General features: G+C 34.2%; 1 protein-coding gene across 1 annotated transcript; it reads left to right on the top strand.

Moving 5' to 3' along the window:
* Positions 1–4,871: 4,871 nt before the first annotated feature.
* On the top strand, positions 4,872–7,197 carry LOC106908986 (uncharacterized). Its single transcript, XM_014975275.2, has 3 exons — positions 4,872–4,916; positions 6,067–6,219; positions 6,718–7,197. The coding sequence occupies exons 2-3, from the start codon at positions 6,071–6,073 to the stop codon at positions 7,013–7,015; spliced, it is 447 nt and encodes a 148-aa protein (XP_014830761.2). The 5' UTR covers positions 4,872–4,916; positions 6,067–6,070; the 3' UTR covers positions 7,016–7,197.
* Positions 7,198–19,983: the final 12,786 nt, after the last annotated feature.

Here is a 19,983-nt window from a genome sequence, read left to right as displayed (position 1 = left end):
AAGAGATGTTACCAAGCTCTTTTTCACAACATTTTAATGGTGCAGAGTTGAAAACGGGAACTTTACTTTTTTAATTGTTCACCTATAAGTGCAGTAATTTGATCATTTAATGGTCCATATGACCAGATAATGGTTGCTGGGTAAAATGGTTGACATTCTGAAACCTCTGGATTTCTTGTTCTTTTCATGTTTTTATCATGTTTTTCCCCAAGTCAGCGTTTAATCGGGAAAGCTGTTTGCATAAAATAAAACCAGTTCTCACTGTAAATTATTACATCAAACAGGGATCAAATCAGACTCATACCAGCCAAGCTGACCTCTAGATTTTTAAAAATCTAGAGTAATTTTATGACAGCACAAGTCCAGTAGCTGAAGAATATAAAAGAGTAAACAAACATGTCAGAGACAAAAATGTGTAGAAGTTTCAAGCAAGAAAAATAAACTATAAACACAAAATCCTAAGCTGTGTACTGCAAAAACTCAAAATCTTACCAAGGATTCTGTCTAGTTTCTAGTACAAATATCTTAGTACACTTGAAATAAGAAAGTTCATGTACAAGTAATTTTTCAGTAAAAATAATTTATTTCAATTCAGTAATTCATTGATATTGATTTTAAGGAATCAATAGTAATAGTTGTGTCTTTTTACAAGTGAAATAAGTGAAAGAACTTGATTTTATTTACTAAAACAAGTTATTACAACTTGCAGAAAAGTCACTTGTGAGCTAACTTTTCTTATTTCAAGTGTAGTAAGATATTTGCACCAGAAACTCAATCAAAATGTTGTGTTTTTGCAGAGTGAACATGTTGCAGAGCACCGTTCATCTGAAAAATTAAGAGTTTGTAACAGCATGCCTAGAAATAACCTTCCAGGTAAACCGACAGGTCGAAAAGTGAGTTTCTTCAGCAAAAGCTAAAGGTGGAAATATTTATTAATATCACAAATTTAAGTCATGAACTTTCTGGTCTTCTAAAGAATTGGGTAAAATTTCAGTGTTTAAATGTGCAAAGCTGGCAGAGACTTTCCTACAAATAACTTGAAGCTTTATGAGAGGCTAAATGTAAAATGATATCACAATGGTCAGACTTTTTTATTTATTTTGCTTATTTTCTTGCCACTCGATAATTATGGTTCTGTATCACATAATATCCCAATAAGTTAATTTAAATGCTGCTCCTAAAACACCACAAAATGTGAAAAATATCAAGCAGAATAAACCATTTTGGAAGGTATTGCATGTAAAGATACCAAACTGCAGCTTTTTATTAAGATGCACGAGCTAACATGTGAAAATGTGACTCTGACAACACTATTTGTGGCGTTGCAAATCATCAGAGGTGTTATCATTATCTGACTGTGCAGAGAACCTCACAGCTGAACAGGCATTAATCAGCAGTTTCTACCATTTACATATAAACAACAAAACACAGAGAAAACATTGAGTAAGAGTTTCTTATGAAGACCGGACGAAACGAGAAACATCGAGCGTTTCCTTTTAAGGAGCTCCAACATTTTCACTGCAAGGCCTTACAGACGAAGCGACTCCGCCTCACAGCAAGGACTGAAAATAAAACAGTTTATATCTCCACTCCGCTGAAACATCAAATTCACATGTGAGGTTTTTTGACACTTCAAAAAAGCATCAGAGTGAAGATCCTTTTTTGTTTAAGAGTCATTTTACAGTCTCTTTAGGTTTTATGTAAAGGTTTTTGATACTAGAAACTAATGTAGTAGAGAATTAAACACAATAATTTTATGAAAAACAGAATAAATGTCTTTCTAAAACTTTTTGCTAAAAAAATCATAGTGAAGATGGTCTTCACTGCAAAAACACAAAATCTTTCCAATTATTTTTGGTCTAGTTTCCAGTGCAAATATCTTTGTACAACTAAAATAAGACAAAATTAACTTAAAAGTAACTTATGAGCAAATAATAGAAGCAATTCCTTAATATTTCACTTTTAACAAGACATTTTCCCCATAAGTGAAATAAACATTTCATAATAAACATTTGTAAACATTTTTTAGCATATAGTCTCATTTTCTTCCTTAAGGCACAATAAAAAGCTTTTAATGATCTATAAAGTGTTTATAGATGAACTGATAACATAAACTATATTAGTCATCTGTAGGGGGAGCCTTATTGTAAAGTGGTACCAAATTATTTACTTAAAACAAGCTCCTGTATCTAAGATATAGCTTAGTACAAAAATACTTGGTAAGATTCTGTAACTTTGTTGAAAATAAATGTGTAGAATAATTTTGACCAAGGCTTTTTTGCAGTGCTTGTATGACTTCCAGTGTTTTCATGGGGAACAGACATTTTGATAGTTTGTTATTGCCACACTTTGTAAGCAAGTATAACTAAAACCTGACCAAATGGGGTGAAAACATAAGGTTAGTTTTTAAAACTTGTCTCTTTTGCACTCTGTGTTGCACCTTCATTAGTAAGCAAAGCAGGATTACTTCCACTGCGACCCAATGTGTCAGCGAACTGACACCAAGCTGAAGTTTGTGCCAGTCTCATGGAGCCCAAAGGCTTTGGCATCATGAAATGCTAGCAGAACAAGAACAAGTTGTAAAAACTGCAAAAACAGATGAGACATCCAATAACAGTGGTTGCCCTTTTCAGGCAGTTTCCAGTTAGAAGTTTTAAAAGTTCTTTGCAATGAACCATTTGCATTTCCAGCTTTTAGTCTTGCTTTCCAATAAAACCAAACAAGTGAAAATATAACCACATAAAATCTGTTTTCAGGAATTCTCTGCTGCCGAAATGTATTTTTATGTTGCTTAGTTGAAATACAGCATGTATTCTTCAAGGTGTTCTTAGCCAAACGTTTTAATTTTGGCTCAAAAGTCGACAAAAGTCACCAATAAAACCAGCAAGTCATCTGCTAGTTATTTTGTTGAAAATGTCGCTAATAATAATGCAGTAAATGTTGCATTTCTTTACCTACCAGGCCTGACAGACATTAACAATAAATCTGAAGTAGGGATGGATAATATATATGAAGTAGGGATGGATAATATATATGTCTCATGACATATATGTGTTTCTCATATATGTCATGAGAAACACATGATCAATATCGATAGATAATACGTTTGATAGAATATTCAACATATTGAATATTCACTGAACTTCTTTCCAGAACCGCACAGCATTCTGGGAGACGTAAGAAGAGGAAAGACGTTAGCCACTCAACTTCTCAAGCAATGTTGGTGGCTTCAACTCACTCACTCACTCTTTGGTTACCTAGCAACTCACTCACTCACTTTTTGGTTACCTAGCAACTCACTCACTCACTCACTCTTTGGTTACCTAGCAACTTACACACTCACTCACTTTTTGGTTACCTAGCAACAACTTGTGGAGTTACTGATGCAGCAGCAGTTTAAGGTTTCACTACTTTGACTCATAACTGCTTAAAAATAAATATTGGATGGATTGAAAACTACAGACAAAACAGGAAAGATCACACCACCAGTTATTGTAGTATTTGAAACAAAAATTAATGAATAATTATTGATAGACTGATATGAAATGCTAATATTGAGATACATTTTTCAGTCATATCCTCTGCTAACCTGACTGTCTGCTTTTCCTGCCACCTAAATAATATTTTGTAGAATACGTTATTCCCAAACGTCAGAAAGCAGAACAGTGTCTGACACACATAATTTTATCCTGTGTTGCGTACATGGCCATCTCTCTGCGACTGCTCTGCCGGGTTTCCTGGCTCTTGGGAGTCTAGATACCAATCCCTGGCTGTTGAATAATGACCCAGAGTGACCTGGCTTTAGCCTAATCCCTACTTGAAAGCTATCCTTCCTCTGATTCATCCCTCCTTAAACCCTCACCAGAGACAGAGGGGTGCATAACAAAACAGTCACAGACCTGTATTAAAGCAGACAGACGTGAGGCGTCACATTTGGGCCAGAGATTCTGCTGCTTACTGTGGTATTAATCAGCTTTGTAGGAGTGACATCTATCATTTTTATTCCTGCAGCGTTTCTCATTCCTCAACAGATTAGCGTGAAATTAATAAGTGAACATCTGGAGTCAATGATCTTAAAGGTCTTCTGGTTTGTGTAAGCCAGGTTTGTTCTTGTATTTCTTTTGACAGATATTTTTATTATTTGAACTGTTGATTAAAAGTCAAGAAACTGTTAGAGTTTTAATCTAGTTACACAAAATGTTTTTCTTCAGTCAAAAGCAACTAGAAAATTGGCCAATATTTGATGTACACTGATGACTTTGATTATTTTGATAATGTTATGTTTGTTACTGGTTTCACAATGGGTGACAATGATTCTTTTATCACTTTTAAAAAACACTTTTTGATGCAAGCATTTTGAACTGCCTTGTTGCTGAAATGTACTATACAGATAAACTTGATTGATTGAAAATTTGCATCTTATTTCACAAAAACAGACAATGGAGTTCCAACTTAAGACTTAATTTGGTACATGTAATTGAATTAAATTGGGTCACCTGTTTTCTTTTGTCAGTGTGTTTTGTTTCTTTAGGCCTATTTCACTAAATTTAGGCAGGTAATGTTTGTCTAATGTGCTTAATTCTTGAAATATAATGTGAGATATAGAGTTATTATGTACTGTAATAGATTTGCTTGGGGGCCCGGGGGTGGGTGGGGTGTGTGTGTGTGGGGGGAGGGGGTGAAGGGGGGGGACATTAGTAATCCAAGCCTGACTCCATTTTTGGCTGCTGGCCTACAATAATGTGAAACCTCACGTTCACCCCTTTTTGCAATGTTGCAAAATGTTTCACAATAACAAAATCCACTTTGTTTTGCACGTATATATGTATAAAAAAGCCAAGTCCAACAGTACTCAGACTGTTGAGCTGTTCTGCTAGTCACCAGCTTTTTACCTGGGAGCCTGAATCAGCAGGAAGGTAAGAACTTGATGCTTTTCTCTATAAACATATTGGAAAAAATAAAAACTACACATAACAATCTGAGTGTAATGAGATTACATTATTTTGAAAGTTGCATTTAAAAATAAGAAAAAAAAGATTTTATCAACAAAATTAGATGTGTTACTACTTCACAAAACTGCAAGTGATTAGAAACTTAATATTTTTTTATGACAATAAGATATTAATGCTTTTATTTGGGCACAGTTAACATAATGTCTACCAATTTTGCTCCAGAAGCCTCCAAGATGGCGGATTATTACTTAAACCTCAACATTGTTCTCCACCACACATTCAAACAAAAACTAAACAATCATAATTAATCTGATCTTTAACATCGACTCCTTCTAAAGATTATTATAGTATCCACATTGCATCAGAAAAAATTAACTTACTAAAACATCACAAAAAGTGACTATTTTGCTTAAAATTATAAACAGTTTTTATGAATTCTGAAGTTAATCGCTCAATCAAATTGCGGGAAAACAGAAGATTTTCTATCCTATTATTCTATTCTTCTAAAATAAGAAATGAACACTGCTCTTTTACATATTATGTTAAATAATTTAAAAACATTTTGTTTTTCTTCATAATTAAACACTATTTTATATTAGTCTGCCACAAAAAATCCACAAAACAGATATTTGTGATTGGAAAAAAGTATCAATTGCATAAAAAAAAATGTGCTTACCAATCATATTTTGTGTCAATTTTTCTAAGGTCAAATTTTTCATACGTCACCATATGTAAACTTATTACTTTTGAAAAAACTCAAACCTTTGTATATTCTTACATTATTCTTTATAATTTCACTGTATTCAAATCTCAAACAACCCCCATTGTTTAAAGATATGACCAGATACTAGAAAAGCCCAGAAAAATCAGACAAAAACTAAAGATTAATCACATCCAAATTGGATTTGAGCTTGAACAATGACTCCATCTAAAGATTATATTATTTATATTTTATCAGAAAAATCAAACTTCGCATTTATATCTTTTAAATCTACCATAAAAAGTGACTGGTTTATAACTATTTTGCTTAAAATTATAAACAGTTTTATGCATTTTAAAATCACTCACCCAGAATCTAAATGAAACGTTTTTAACTTTTTGTGTTTGTCCTCAGCAGGATGAAGTGTGCACTGGTTTTTCTTTTGCTGTCGATGGTTTTCCTGATGGCCCGTCCTGCAGAGAGCATCCCTCCCCGTCCTCGTCCCCGTCCTCTTCCTCGCCCTTTTCTTCCTCTTCTTCCTCAAACTCGTCCTCAAGGATACCCCTTGTAAGGACTGAGATATAGGGCATAAAAAACCTGTCTGAATCAAGCTTATTTTTGATATTTTTCTCCACTGTTTGTTCAATGAGAAATAGTAATAAATTTAAAAATATGACTAAATGCAGTCACTGTGTGAAACAAATCACACTTCTTCATGTGACTAAAGAAGTGTATTACAAATGGGAATGTTTTTCAAGAGCAATATTTGTTTCTGGAGGGCTGTAATTGATGTGACACACAGTCACAGCCATAGTTACCTAAAAAGTAATAATAGTTCTTATTGTCACTTTTATAGATATGACAATATTACCACAAAGTATCGTGATGAACCTTTCAGTCTATCTTTATTCGTCTCATCGCATTATTGCAAATTTTTCAGAGAAATTCTTAATTCAATGTGTAGAAATTATTGCGATACGTCACATTGTGCTAATATTATTTGACTTCTTCATATTTATTAGTTCTGAAAGCTATATTTACTCTAATGTGTTTTTTCTCCGCTAGCTATGCAGACTTCAGGTTGAGAGGAGTCAATTTCCAAAGAGATGAGGACCAGCAGGACCAACAGGACAAGCAGGATCAACAGGACCAGCAGGACCAACAGGACAAGCAGGATCAACAGGACCAGCAGGACCAACAGGACTGGCAGGACCAACAGGACTGGCAGGACCAACAGGACCAACAGGACCAACAGGACTGGCAGGACCAACAGGACTGGCAGGACCAACAGGACCAACAGGATCAACAGGACCAGCAGGACCAACAGGACTGGCAGGACCAACAGGACAAACAGGACCAGTAGGACCGGCAGGACCAGCAGGACAAACATCTGTTGCAATTAAACTTTCAACAAGAACGTCTTGATTAGATGATCAGATTATTTTGCAAACCACAAAATAATCTGATGATGAATATTACATGAAGTTCATTAGTTTTATCTGAAATTGCTGGAAGGTGAATAAATACAGAACAACATTGCATAAATGTCTATTTCTCTGGTTATTATTTTACACTTAATTATGTCACTGTATGGAGACTCAATTTTCCAAGAATTTCCATAAACATACACTCCTGATCAAAATCTTAAGACCAGTCAAAAAATTGCAAGAATTTGCATTTTGCACTATTGGATCTTAAGAAGGTTCTAAGTAGAGCTTCACAAATAAAATAAGTAATAAAATAAGAAATCAGCATAAGAGACAAAAACTTTTGATCGGGGAATTAATTGAAAACTGCATTTACACTCAAACATGATTTTTTCAGCTGATCAAAAGTTTAAGACCATAGCTCAAAAAACCCCGAAAACCCCCCAAAACAGAAATCAAAGTGTCAAAAAAAGGACTCAGTAATGAGTAGCTCCACCATTCTTGTTGATGACTTCAAACAATCGTTTAGGCATGCTTGATGCCAGTGTTTCCAGGAGGCTAGTGGGAACGTTGCTCCAAGTGTTGAAGATGGCTTCACAAAAGGCATCCACTGTCTGGAACTGATGTCCATTTTTGTAAACTTCCCTTGCCATCCATCCCCAAATGTTCTCAATTGGGTTTAGATCCGGGGAACATGCAGGATGGTCCAAAAGAGTGATGTTATTCTCTTGGAAGAACTCCTTTGTCAGGCGGGCATTGTGAACTGCAGCATTGTCCTGCTGAAAAACCCAATGATTGCCACACAGACGAGGGCCCTCAGTCATGAGGGATGCCCGCTGCAATATCTCTACATAGCAAGCTGCTGTTTGATGCCCCTGCACAACCTGAAGCTCCATTGTTCCATTGAAGGAAAACGCACCCCAAATCATGATGGCGCCTCCACCACTGTGCCGTGTAGAAGACATCTCAGGGGAGATCTCCTTGTCATGCCAGTAACGTTGGAAGCCATCAGGACCATCAAGGTTAAATTTTTTATCATCAGAGAAGACAACTTTCTTCCACCTTTCAATGTCCCATGTTTGGTGCACCCTTGCAAAGTCCAAACGGGCAATTTTGTGGCGTTGAAGAAGACGTGGCCTTTGAAGACGTTTTTTGTTTCTGAAGCCCTTCTCTCACAGATGCCGTCTGATGGTTATTGGGCTGCAGTCAGCACCAGTAATGGCCTTAATTTGGGTAGAGGATCGTCCCGTGTCTTGACGGACAGCCAATCGGATCCTATGGCTCAGAGCTGGTGAAATTTTTTTGGGTCTACCACTTGACTGTTTTGTTCCATAACCCTCAGGATCATTTAAAAAATGCAAAATGACTGTCTTACTGGGTCCAACCTCAGCAGCAATAGCACGTTGTGAGAGGCCTTGCTTATGCAGCTCAACAATCTTACCACGTTCAAAGTCAGTGAGCTTTTTTGCTTTTGCCATCAGGAGGTCTTGACAGTGTAAAGACTTGACAGAAAATGACATGGAATTCTGATTTTTGCACAACCTGTCTGTCACGAGAGGACCCAAATTTGGGTCCTCTCGTGACAGGGGTGTCAAACTCCAGTCCTCAAGGGCCTCTGTCCTGCAACTTTTAGATGTGCCTCTGCTGCACCACACCTGAAAAGAATAATTAGGTCATTAGCAAGGCTCAGGAGAACCAATCTACACAGGGAGGAGGTAATTAAGCCATTTCATTCCACTGTTTTTTACCTGTGGCACATCTAAACACTGCAGGACAGCGGCCCTTGAGGACTGGAGTTTGACACCCCTGTCATTGTGAATGACAACCTGAGACCAACAGGTTAAAGACTATGGTCTTAAACTTTTGATCAGCTGAAAAAATCATGTTTGAGTGTAAATGCAGTTTTCAATTAATTCCCCACTCAAAAGTTCTTGTTTCTTGCACTGATTTTTTCCTTTAACATTGTGAAGCTCTACTTAGAACCTTCTTAAGATCCAATAGTGCAAAATGCAAATTCTTGCAATTTTTTGACTGGTCTTAAGATTTTGATCAGGAGTGTATAAAGATCCATAATCCTAGTTTGGTTAGTCAGTGATTGTGTTTGATTCCTGAACTCAAATGAATCTGATTTTCTTCAAACTTTGCTGTGTTTTGTCATATTATGAAGTAGTGACCAAATATAGATGTGAGGATATTGAGGTCTGAGAAAGTATTCATACAGATATAATTGTAATGTAAGCTAAATTTCTCACTTGTAATTAATAACTCTGTCAACTAAAGGTATACAGGTACATGGAGCTACTACTTTTAATTGAGTTACTTCAGTAGAAATAAAAACTGATTTTAAAGAGATGTAAAAACTACCAATAAAATTGACCATCTTTGTATCAGCTTTTCCAGACACATTTTATCTGTATTTAACCCATTTTGTACTTTGTAGAAATATTGGAAGTATAACACCAAATTAATTTATCAATGCAATATTTTCTTTTTAAGGAGACTGTTCCTGCATTAATTAGCTCCTACATTTAATTTTCCAGAATTTCTAGTAACAATAACAATTTTTTAGTATGGTCTGAAGTTTTCCAGTAATTTTTCCTCATACTTGGTAATAAATAATTTTCCTCTACTAATAATAAAAATAAAGAAATATGGAGTAAACTAAGCAATGTAGGAGCAACCAAATGAATTGGATTGGTGGCAATTTATTGAAACTAAGCTAGTTCCTACACAGAACTAAATTAAAGCTGCTGTGATACTTTAAGATATATTTTTTTAGGTAAAGAATCTAAATTTTATATACGTACATACAGTTAAACATCATTAGTTAAACATTTCAGCCTGGAGTTGTAACCAAGAAGCCAGTAATAAAAGTAATTCCCTTAAAAGAACCGTAAAGACCAATTACAAGAGATCAAACACATTGGTCCCCATAAAGTCAATGGTCCTAATAAGGTTGGTAAATGCACAAAGAAAGGTACCAACAAACTAACAGAAAACAAAATACTTAAACACACACAGACACACACACAGTTGTGTTTTCATGTCTTGTGGGTACTTCACATAGAAGACATCAAAGTCCCTTTTGGGGACTTTACACACGTGTAAAGTCCCCAAAAGGGACTTTACATAAATTAGGTACAGCCTAACCCTAAACATCACATACCTAACTGGAAAACAGCATTTCCCCTCATGGGGATCAAGAAGATGTCCCCACAAGGAGCAGAAGTCCCTACAACCCCACAATGTAGACAGAAACAGACCCCCACCAGGATATAAAAACCTGGTTCACACACACACACACACACACACACACACACACACACGCAAGAGAACAATATATTGGACGTTAGCATTGTCAGGTTCTCATATGAGAACAGTATTGTGTTTGCTGCTAGGTGTCACGTCCAATTCCTGTTACAATGTTGCAAAATGTTGGAGAATTATGAAATCAACTTTGTCCTGCACGTATATAAAAACGTACCAAACAGAATTAAACAGATGCTTTTAGGGTCGGTTAGACTTTGATCCAACAGTAAACAACTTTGAAGATTCAAAGTCAGAAAGGTAAGATTTTGAACTACAATGTATCACATAAATACTTTTTAAATCTTGAATATAGGCAATACCTTGCTTATTTGAACAATCTAAGGCAACAAATTTTAGAATAGAATAAATAAGACATATTTTTCATCTAGCAGTAGTAATGACTGGTTTAGCCTAAATTAGGAATCTACTTTGAAATTGTTGTTTTCTCTGCAGGATGAAGTGCACTGTGGTCTTTCTGGTGCTCTCCATGGTTGTCATGATGGCTCAACCTGGAGAGGGAATATTCGGATTAATAAGTGGTCTTGCTTCTGGAATTGGCCATGCCATTCATGGCATTTCAACGTAAGAAGTTATTTGAATAATTTGCTTCATTTTCTGTTTAATGACATACTATAATTAAGAATACAGAGTATTGGAAAACATATGTGATGTTACTTTCCTTAATGTCATTTAACCACAGATGTGGGCAGAGTACCCAAAAGTTGTACTCAAGTAAGAGTAGCAGTACTTAAACTTATTTTTACTCAAATAAAAGTAAAACGTATTTGGTAAAAAGTCTACTCAAGTACAGAGTAACTGCTCAAATTATCAATCATTTAATATTTGAAAATTACATCAGACAGACCAATATATAAAGTTGAGTGGAAATTTTGTACAGCATAGTAAAAATACTCCTAAAAGTAAATTTTTTCAAAAAGGTTACTTGAGTAAATGACGTAATTGAGTAAATGTAACTAGTTACTACCCAACTCTGTCTAAACATAAACAAAGCCAGTTTTAATTGAAATTCATGAGTCAAATTCAAACAGCCATGGAGTGAAATTTATTAACTTCAGGCTTCATGGCATTAGCATGGACATGAAGAATAAAATTGGAAAAAAAATAACCTTGAACAAAAAAACTGTTTAGGAGTTCAAGAAGTCTTTTACTGAAAAGTATTTTTCAACAAACCTACAGAGCTTTAGCAATACCATCTCACCTTATATCTGATGTATGTGCCTTGCATTAGCATGTTGTGATTTAATGCTGTATAAATAAACTCAACTGGATTATATGATAATTTGGTAATTAACAATTTTTCCCTTAACTAGACTCATTAAAAAGAGGAGACGTGGAATGGAGCAAGATGTCCAACAGGAAGTTGAGCAAGCAGTCCAGAACCAACAGGACCAGAAGCAGCTTGATAAACTTCTCTTTAAACACAAGTTTGCTCAAAATCGCTTCAACTGAAGTGGTATAAGCACAGAAAATACACAAGCAACTTTGGTTAAACAGTGAGCGGAAATACTGTCTCTGTTTATCAAACAAGTTTGATTAAATATTTCTGGTAGAACGCCAGAACTCCAATAAATGTGATTTGATTCAAACTTTGCCTCTTTGTCTTATCATTTAGTTCTGAACCAGTGTAAATCTGAGAATATGGAAGTCTGTGAAAATGTTTAATTTAAGGCAGGGGTGTCAAACTCATTTTAATTTTGGGCCATATCAAATATCTGAATGTTCTTAAAGGAATATATTGATAAAACCAATTAAACTGTTAAAATATCAACAAATAGCTGTTCCTCCAGGATTTTATTTATGCAATCAAAATTGCAGTTTTTGTTGTGTCAATTTAGAAATGTTTGTACGGAATCTTTATGATATCTGCGCTAATGTGTGATGTTAGATGTAATTTTTATTACTCAATTATGGACTATAACGTGATATCAAAAAAGGCTGAGGCAGCAGTCACTTAAACTCAATTTTGAGAAAATTTGGAATACAATCAGAAAAAAATGTGGAGATTTTGTGTGAATTTTGCAGATTTGTGAAAAACCGGAAGGACTAATTGATGTAATTTGGAGTCTAGAGGGCCACATAAAAAGTTATGGTGGGCCTGATTTGGCCCCCAAGCCATGAGTCTGATGCATGTAATTTAAGACAATGTTCTAAAATCATGTACCAATGTGAACTTAAGACTTTCTAACAAGACGAGTTCAAAAGATTAAATATATCAATGATCATAGGATATTTACACCGATAAATTTGGTTAAACTTTTGTGCTTTGTTTGACAAGATGGATGAGTTTTTTCAAGATCTTGTTGAGACTTTAGTCCTTTTATACTTGAAAAGTTCTTCACATAAAACCAAATTATGTTGGTGAAAAAAAAAACCCATTTAGTTTCTGCTTTAAAGTTAAACACCAAAAGAACAGTCCAAGTCTGGCAAGTCCTAGAGATATATATTCACTGACAACTTTACAGTTTTAACCATTTTAAATCTAAATCTGCCAGAGAAATATATATTCCTGTATATCTCAATACAACAAATAAAATCAGCTACAAGTAGCAGGGCTCAAAAATTCATATACGTTTATTTATCAATCTGTTTTCAGTAAAGGCTGTCAGACATTACAACCTCAAATTTATGTAATCTTGCCAAGAAGGGGTTGGATATACATTAATCTTGTATTTTATCCCAACAGACTATTAAACTATTAAATTGCACAGTTAGTCTTAGTTCTGTCGCTATGCTTCACTATGATTATATCAATCAATCAATCAAATTTTATTTGTATAGCACATTTCAGCAGCAAGGCATTTCAAGGTGCTTTACATAATTAAAAAACAAAATAAAAACAGCATGTGACACTGAATAAACAGTAAGAAAGAGAAAAAAATAGAAAAAGATAAAACATATTTTTGTTATGGAATTTAAGCGTCTGCTGTAGCCGGACTCCGCCGTCCGTTTAACATGGGTATTATCCAGGCCCTGTCGCCTAACAGGACAAGGTCTCCAACCTTGCAGTGCCAGGCTCTGTCCACCTATCATGCGAATTGAACTGGGACTTTAGAAATAGGCAGAACTGAAACATAAACAGGAAGTCCAACAAGACGACCAGCAGGACAACCAACAGGACGACCAACAGGAAGATGAACAACAACTGGATGAGCAGCAGATGGAATAAAATTGTTATTGCTTCTTAAAACAACTATGCTGTGTTTAAACCAAACAGTACTTCTCTTCTTTTACAAAGTATAAACATGACCAAATCAGTATTAGCGATATATTTACAATGAATGTGCTCATAAAATGTGTTTTTGGTCATTTTTGGTTGAAAAAAAAAACATCAATAAATGAGTTTGCTGGCATGATTCTGACTTAATTAATGAATAATTGTTTATTATTATTATTAACATCACAAACATTAACAATAACAACAATAATAATAATGCATTATTATTAATTATAATTCTTAAATTATTATTATTAATTATTTACTTTATTACTTATTAATCCCTTAAAAGCATGAGAAGGTTAAAAATACGACTGATTTGATGTAAAATAGAAAACTAGAGAGGATTTTAGTGTTGAACATATAGTCTATGTTAAAACTTCAGTATGTCCAGATACATTTAAACCATTCACATTTATACAAACTTAAATGTTTACTACTAATATACAAAACACAATCCATATAATGCAAAAGTGCCAGAACAAAACACTGACTTCCGTTTGAGTGACTGAAAATTATTTCTCAACATATTTTCATTTTAGTGCCCAGAAAACAAAACATAAAAAACATGAACATCTGCATTTCTGATTAATGAGTAACATAATATTTATAAGTCAGCTCCTTGGATTAAAATTACATGCAGACAATTCATAGAAAGCCCTGATTATGGAAGTAACTGAATGTAGTGTAACCAGCACAATATTCACTCTGCAACATATGCAGGTTGTTTCTTAAATGAGATGATTTCTGCTGTGAAATGTAATGTAATAAAAACTGAAGCTCAGCTTGGGGAAATGATCAAAGAGCAATCTAGATGCTAACAGCAACGCAGCTATCGCTTTGCTCCATCACTGCGACAACAAATATCTGTTTCCAGAATCAGTTGAGCAAACGGCAAACTCCGCTCATAAGCTAACTGAAATGAAATCAGCAATAAAAACAGCAACATTTTGTCCTAAAAATAACAAAAGACCCACGAAGCAGAGCAAAACTGATTTGCAGGGACACATCTATGCAACATATTCTATTTCATCAGTGAGTCTGGAAGTAACGAGTGAAATGATGTACTGTCTGACCTACAAATGAAGCCTCACCACATTTTTTGTGGTGTGGTCAAACTGTAGATTGTAACAAATGAATGATCTCTTAGATTGTGCTAACATGGCTTTTCTTCTTCTGGGGTTCTTTGTACAGAAAGTCTCTTTAACATGAATGAATGAATTTGATCATATTCTAGCATACAAATCAACAGGCAAAAATAAAATAAAATGCGGTTTTTCTACCTTAATCCTGCTAAATATGTCAACATTTCATTGAGATCTCAGAAAACCAATTGAACTCATGCAAAAGTGAGATACTTTTAAATAAAAAGCTTTAAAAAGTGAGCTCCATTTTAAACATTCCAGATAACTTGAGTGAGTTTTTTATTTTTATTTTTGGCAATTATTGCCAAATTATGAGGAACTAATAAAACAGCAAATAAGCTCTTAACCACAATGAGGCATATCTTTGTACTTCCACTATCCGATTTATGTTGTACAACGTAAAGGCAACAAACTGAAACATAAAATCTAAACATTCATGGACAAAACGCTAAAATATCTTTGCATCCAATTCCTGATTTAAACAGTTTTGCTCAAACGTTTGCATGGTCATTCTTATTCTCATTATTATTTACAAAACCTCCAGAAATAATTATATAAATATTATTATGATTTTTTTTTAAAGTTCAAAAAGAAAGCTGGACCGTTTCACAGGAAGGGAAGCTGTTGTTGGCTAATAAACCTTTGATAGTTTAACAAATTATCTATTTTATTGCAATATTGCAAAAGAGTTGCGCAATCACAATTTTTTACTATTTTTGCCTATATATAAAGATCTCTTCCGCTCAGATCTCTTCATGCTGCCGGCTACAAAACCACCATTTGATTCTGATACATTTTAAAGGTAAGAACTAAACATTTTTGTCACATTTATGTGTAAATAATAACTTTATGTGTAAATATAATCTTTATGTCAATTAAGAAAACTAGAGTTTTTTTGCTGCTTTAATTATTAAAAATAAACAATGTTTTGAATGAGGAATTGTGGTAAAACAGACAAGTAAGCATATATTATGTTTAAATTTTACTAAGAATATAATTTGAGCAAAGTTTACACCAGAAGAAATGGTGTAAACTTAACACAAAATTCAAAATGGATTTTGAATTTAATAGGCCTTAAACTGCAAGTTGTTATAAAAACAGGCTCGATCTTTACGTTTGTGTCATTATGAAGTGCAATAATAGCTGTAATAGCTGCTATGTTAATATATTTTACTTGTGAAAAAGTCATTTTTTCTCTCCTAGGATGAAGTGCACAAGCATGTTCCTCGTGTTGGCCATGGTCGTCCTGATGGCTCAACCCGGAGAGGGAATCATTGGACTTCTTATCCATGGAATTGTTCAAGCAGTTCATGGTATAAAGAAGTGAGTATTTCTGCTCAAGAACATCTTAAAAAGAGGGAAACATTTTACAAATTAATCCAAACACCCTGAACTCTCTGCGTCCCGGTTAGGCTCGCCAATGGGAAAGAGAACCTTGTAGAGGAGCAAGCGGACCAGCAGCAGCTCGACAAACACTTGTTTCAATTCAGACATCAACAGAAGCATTTTGATTAAACCCAAGAGGAAAATCTGCAAATGCTTTCATTCTTGCTTTTGAATATATATCAATAAAGAAACGCATAACTATGTCAAAAATATTTCTTTAATGCTTCAGTGGTCATGGAAATTTGGTCAAAGGACTGTCAACAAATTCAGCATGCTGCAGAGTTTTTAACTGCTTATATAAATAATAATAATAATAATATTAAATAAAGGCTTGAGTCTCAGATTTGTGAGCGTCAATTTGGTAACTAACTGTGTTTTTTCTGGAGTGTTTATTGTTTCTGTGGCAGCAAATACACATTATAACTTCAGTAAAGTTAATCAACCCATATCAAATTTCGCTGCTGCAGATTTCTGTTTACTTCCCCTGACGTCAGGGAAAAGAAGAAGTTGGGATTATAATCTGTGTTCTACAGTGCTCACCTGTGATTATTTCACTGCAATTGAATTAAATTTCTAATTTAGGGAAACTAGAATACTTGTGACTTCAGCATTAATCAAGTGCAAAGCATGCAGGTGCATTTCTGCTTATTTTTAACTTAAATCTTATTTACAACTATTGGCATACTTTGAGTATTCAGCTTCACATGAAAAGAGTTATAGATACTATGAGTCAAATGGTTAATTTAAAAAGTATGCAATATTCAGATTAATTAATATTTTACCCCAGTATGGCTTTTACAAACCAGTCCATATCAAGAAAATAGTGCCTTTTTTGACAAAGAAACAACTTTATTAATGCATTTCATGTTACATTTCTACAACTTTCTGACCAAAATATTTAACCTAAAATGAGAAATTACTTATATATTCATCCCCTCTATAGTGACTGACTTAATTCAACAGAGGTCCAGTCAATTGGTGTCATTGTGCTCACTACAAGTGAACTGCAGATCACCCAATTACAGTCAGTGTTTCTGGGTTACTTTAATATAAGGGTCATTGAAATAAACACTCCCTCCACTGGTTACCATTAAAGCACAAAGACAAAAGAAGACTCCAAGCAAAACTCTGATTACACTGCAAAAACACAAAATCTTACCACATATACTTTTTAGATTGTAGTGCAGATATCTTTGTCTACTTTAAATAAGACAAAACTAAAGTACAAGTATCTTTTCAGCAAGATAGAAGAGCTTGTTTTAAGTAAATAATATTGATAAAAAATACTTGTTCCACAGGCAGATTATTTCACTTTTAACAAGACAATTTTCCTTGATTGTAATTCAACTGCAAGTGGAACTACTATTTTTTCATCAATATTAAAGAATTGCTGACTAAAACAAGCACCTAGATCTTGCTGAAAAATTACTTTTGTTAGTTTTTTCTTGTTGTAAGAATATTAAGATATTTGCACTAAAAACTAGACAAAAACACTAGGTAATATTTTGTGTTTTTGCAGTGTAGAGTTTGTCAGAAGGCATGTGGCAGACTCTACGGTCAAGTGGAAGAAAGTCATTTGGTCCAAAATGTCTCCACACTCCATCACAAACACACCCTTGACACTGTGAAGCATAGTGGTGGCAGCATCATGCTGTGGTCATGAATACAGCTAATTAAATAGAAATCCTGGAGGGCAGTTTGTTTCCATCTGTGAAGTATGAGGTGGATGTTCTTGAGTGGCCCTGTCAAAGCTCATACCTGAATCTAGAGCATTTGAGAATAGATTTGAAAATCCACACAGAATCAGTGCTGTGATTAGAATCAAACATACATAAATATTGACTCAAAGATGTGGATATTTATCCAGTCACTTACAAGTTATTTTAAACATGTTTAATAAATTGGTATTTTGCAGAAATCAGTTTTCAGTCAATCATTATAGGATTGTCTTTTAGTCAAAATTCAAACTTTTTTAGATTATTACTCAAAATAGTAAAAATTAATGCTTTTAATAGGTACAAATGTATCTGGAAAAGACTTTGGATTTTACTAGGAAATGTTTGTCTGGTTGGTTTTAGTTTGAAATTATGTTCCCAGGTTCAGGTACTGCCAATAGTTATTATGCACTTTTAGAACAATCATTCCTTTGCTTTCAGTCCACAGAGTTTTGCTCTTACTTCCTTTTTATTGTAGTTTTTTGTCCTTTTCATATTTTGAATGCTCAATGTTTTTGTCAAAGTTGTTGTTGTTTTAAAGTGCTTTATAAGTTTAGTAGTAGTTTATTTAAAAGACACTATCAACAAATGTAAACAATGCAAATTCTCTGATAAAACATAAAGCTTCAAAGTCAAATGCCTTTTTTGCCTCAAACTTCTCAGCTGAGTTTAAGGAAGTCGAGCTTCGGGCAGCTTTGATTGCGTGATAGAAATGTCAAATCACCTGCGGATGCCTATAGTTAACTACATAGCACTGGTGCAGAATATTTCTGAATGTGGTGACAGATGCCCTCCCACTCTCATGCACAAATATATTCAAAGTCGCAAATGAACAGCAGAGCACAATCTGTGACTTCTCTCTGCTCAGTGAAAACCTGGTTGATCAGTTAGTGCAAGGTAGGTAGATTTTATTTAATTACTAAGTCATTTCATTTTAGCAAAATATGTGAACTGAAAATGTAATAATTAAATTATTATTTATTCTTTTTAACATCTTTGTTTTAATTTATTTTTATTTATTGATTGATTTTTTAAAAATAGTTGTCTAAAGTAACTGGCAGCGGAAGCATCTTTGGAGTTTAACCTCAAGATTTAAGCTAGTTTTTTTTCTATGCAAATATTTTAATCTTTCTAATGACAAGTGGCACTAAAAATATTCACTCAAAATAATAAATAACCAACTATTGTTTTTAGATACAGATATATATGCTGGCTTCTTCAGGTTTATTTTTAAATAGATGCATGTCATTTTCACAACAGAATGAGACTTTTTAGAACAATTTTTTTCCCTTAGGCTTTTTTAGTTGCATTAATTTCTACAAATAACATCCCACAGAAAAATCCTTCCTCCTTTTGCAAAAGTTCATTTCAAAAATAAAATAGTGGTTCTTTAAAAGGCATAATTTAAAGTTTTACATAATAAATATACAGTGATTGCCTATTCAAGGGTCAATATTCACATATTCACCTATTTTTACGTTGAGCGTATGTAAAATATTTAATAAAGATATTAGTTTCTACGGTAGTAGACAGTTTCCACAAAGCGTATTATTGCATATTAAAATATATAATTGATGTTCAAACCATTAAAAAAGGCTTTTGAGTAGGTCTTAAATATTTACAGGTGTTACTGTATTTTCCGGACTATTTGCCATCACAGAATACAAGTCGCATTAATTTAGAAATCATTGCAATGTGAGCTTTTCAGTAAACTCACAGAAATTATCGATTTTGGCTAGAAGTCTGCTGGCAGTTTCTGACAAGTCGATGTCCGGGCTCTAAATCAATGATGATCAGGAATGTCTCTGCTCTTCCAGTGAAGTGCGCAGCGGAGCGGAGACACATGCAGTAAAAACAGGGTGATTGAGGCATTGATTGCATCGATGACCTGGAATCTCAGGTCATCGAGTGAATACTTATCTTCTCATGGCGAAGAGCAAGAGAAGATAGTCTCAACACATGAGGCGGTTCCAACACCGCGAATGTGCACAGCAGAATGGACAGTGGAATCAATTGAATCTATCAACATCAAATTAGGTCCTGCGAGTAGTTATAATTTTTATAGAGATTTTAGGTCAGCAAACTTAAAACAAGAAAGGGTGATGAAACATTTA

This window comes from Poecilia mexicana, unplaced genomic scaffold (assembly GCF_051168715.1).
Source record: "Poecilia mexicana isolate PSO_F unplaced genomic scaffold, ASM5116871v1 scaffold_21, whole genome shotgun sequence".
NCBI classification, from domain to species: domain Eukaryota; kingdom Metazoa; phylum Chordata; class Actinopteri; order Cyprinodontiformes; family Poeciliidae; genus Poecilia; species Poecilia mexicana.
Note: the sequence above shows the minus strand (reverse complement) of the source record. Positions and strands in the feature narration are given on the sequence as shown.

Bases quoted from the DNA above. Each gene is read 5' to 3' on its own strand.
- LOC106908986 (XM_014975275.2), top strand. From the start codon at position 6,071: ATGAAGTGTGCACTGGTTTTTCTTTTGCTGTCGATGGTTTTCCTGATG. The intron at 6,220-6,717 runs GTAAGGACTGAG...TTTCTCCGCTAG, and splicing joins CGTCCTCAAGGATACCCCTT to CTATGCAGACTTCAGGTTGA.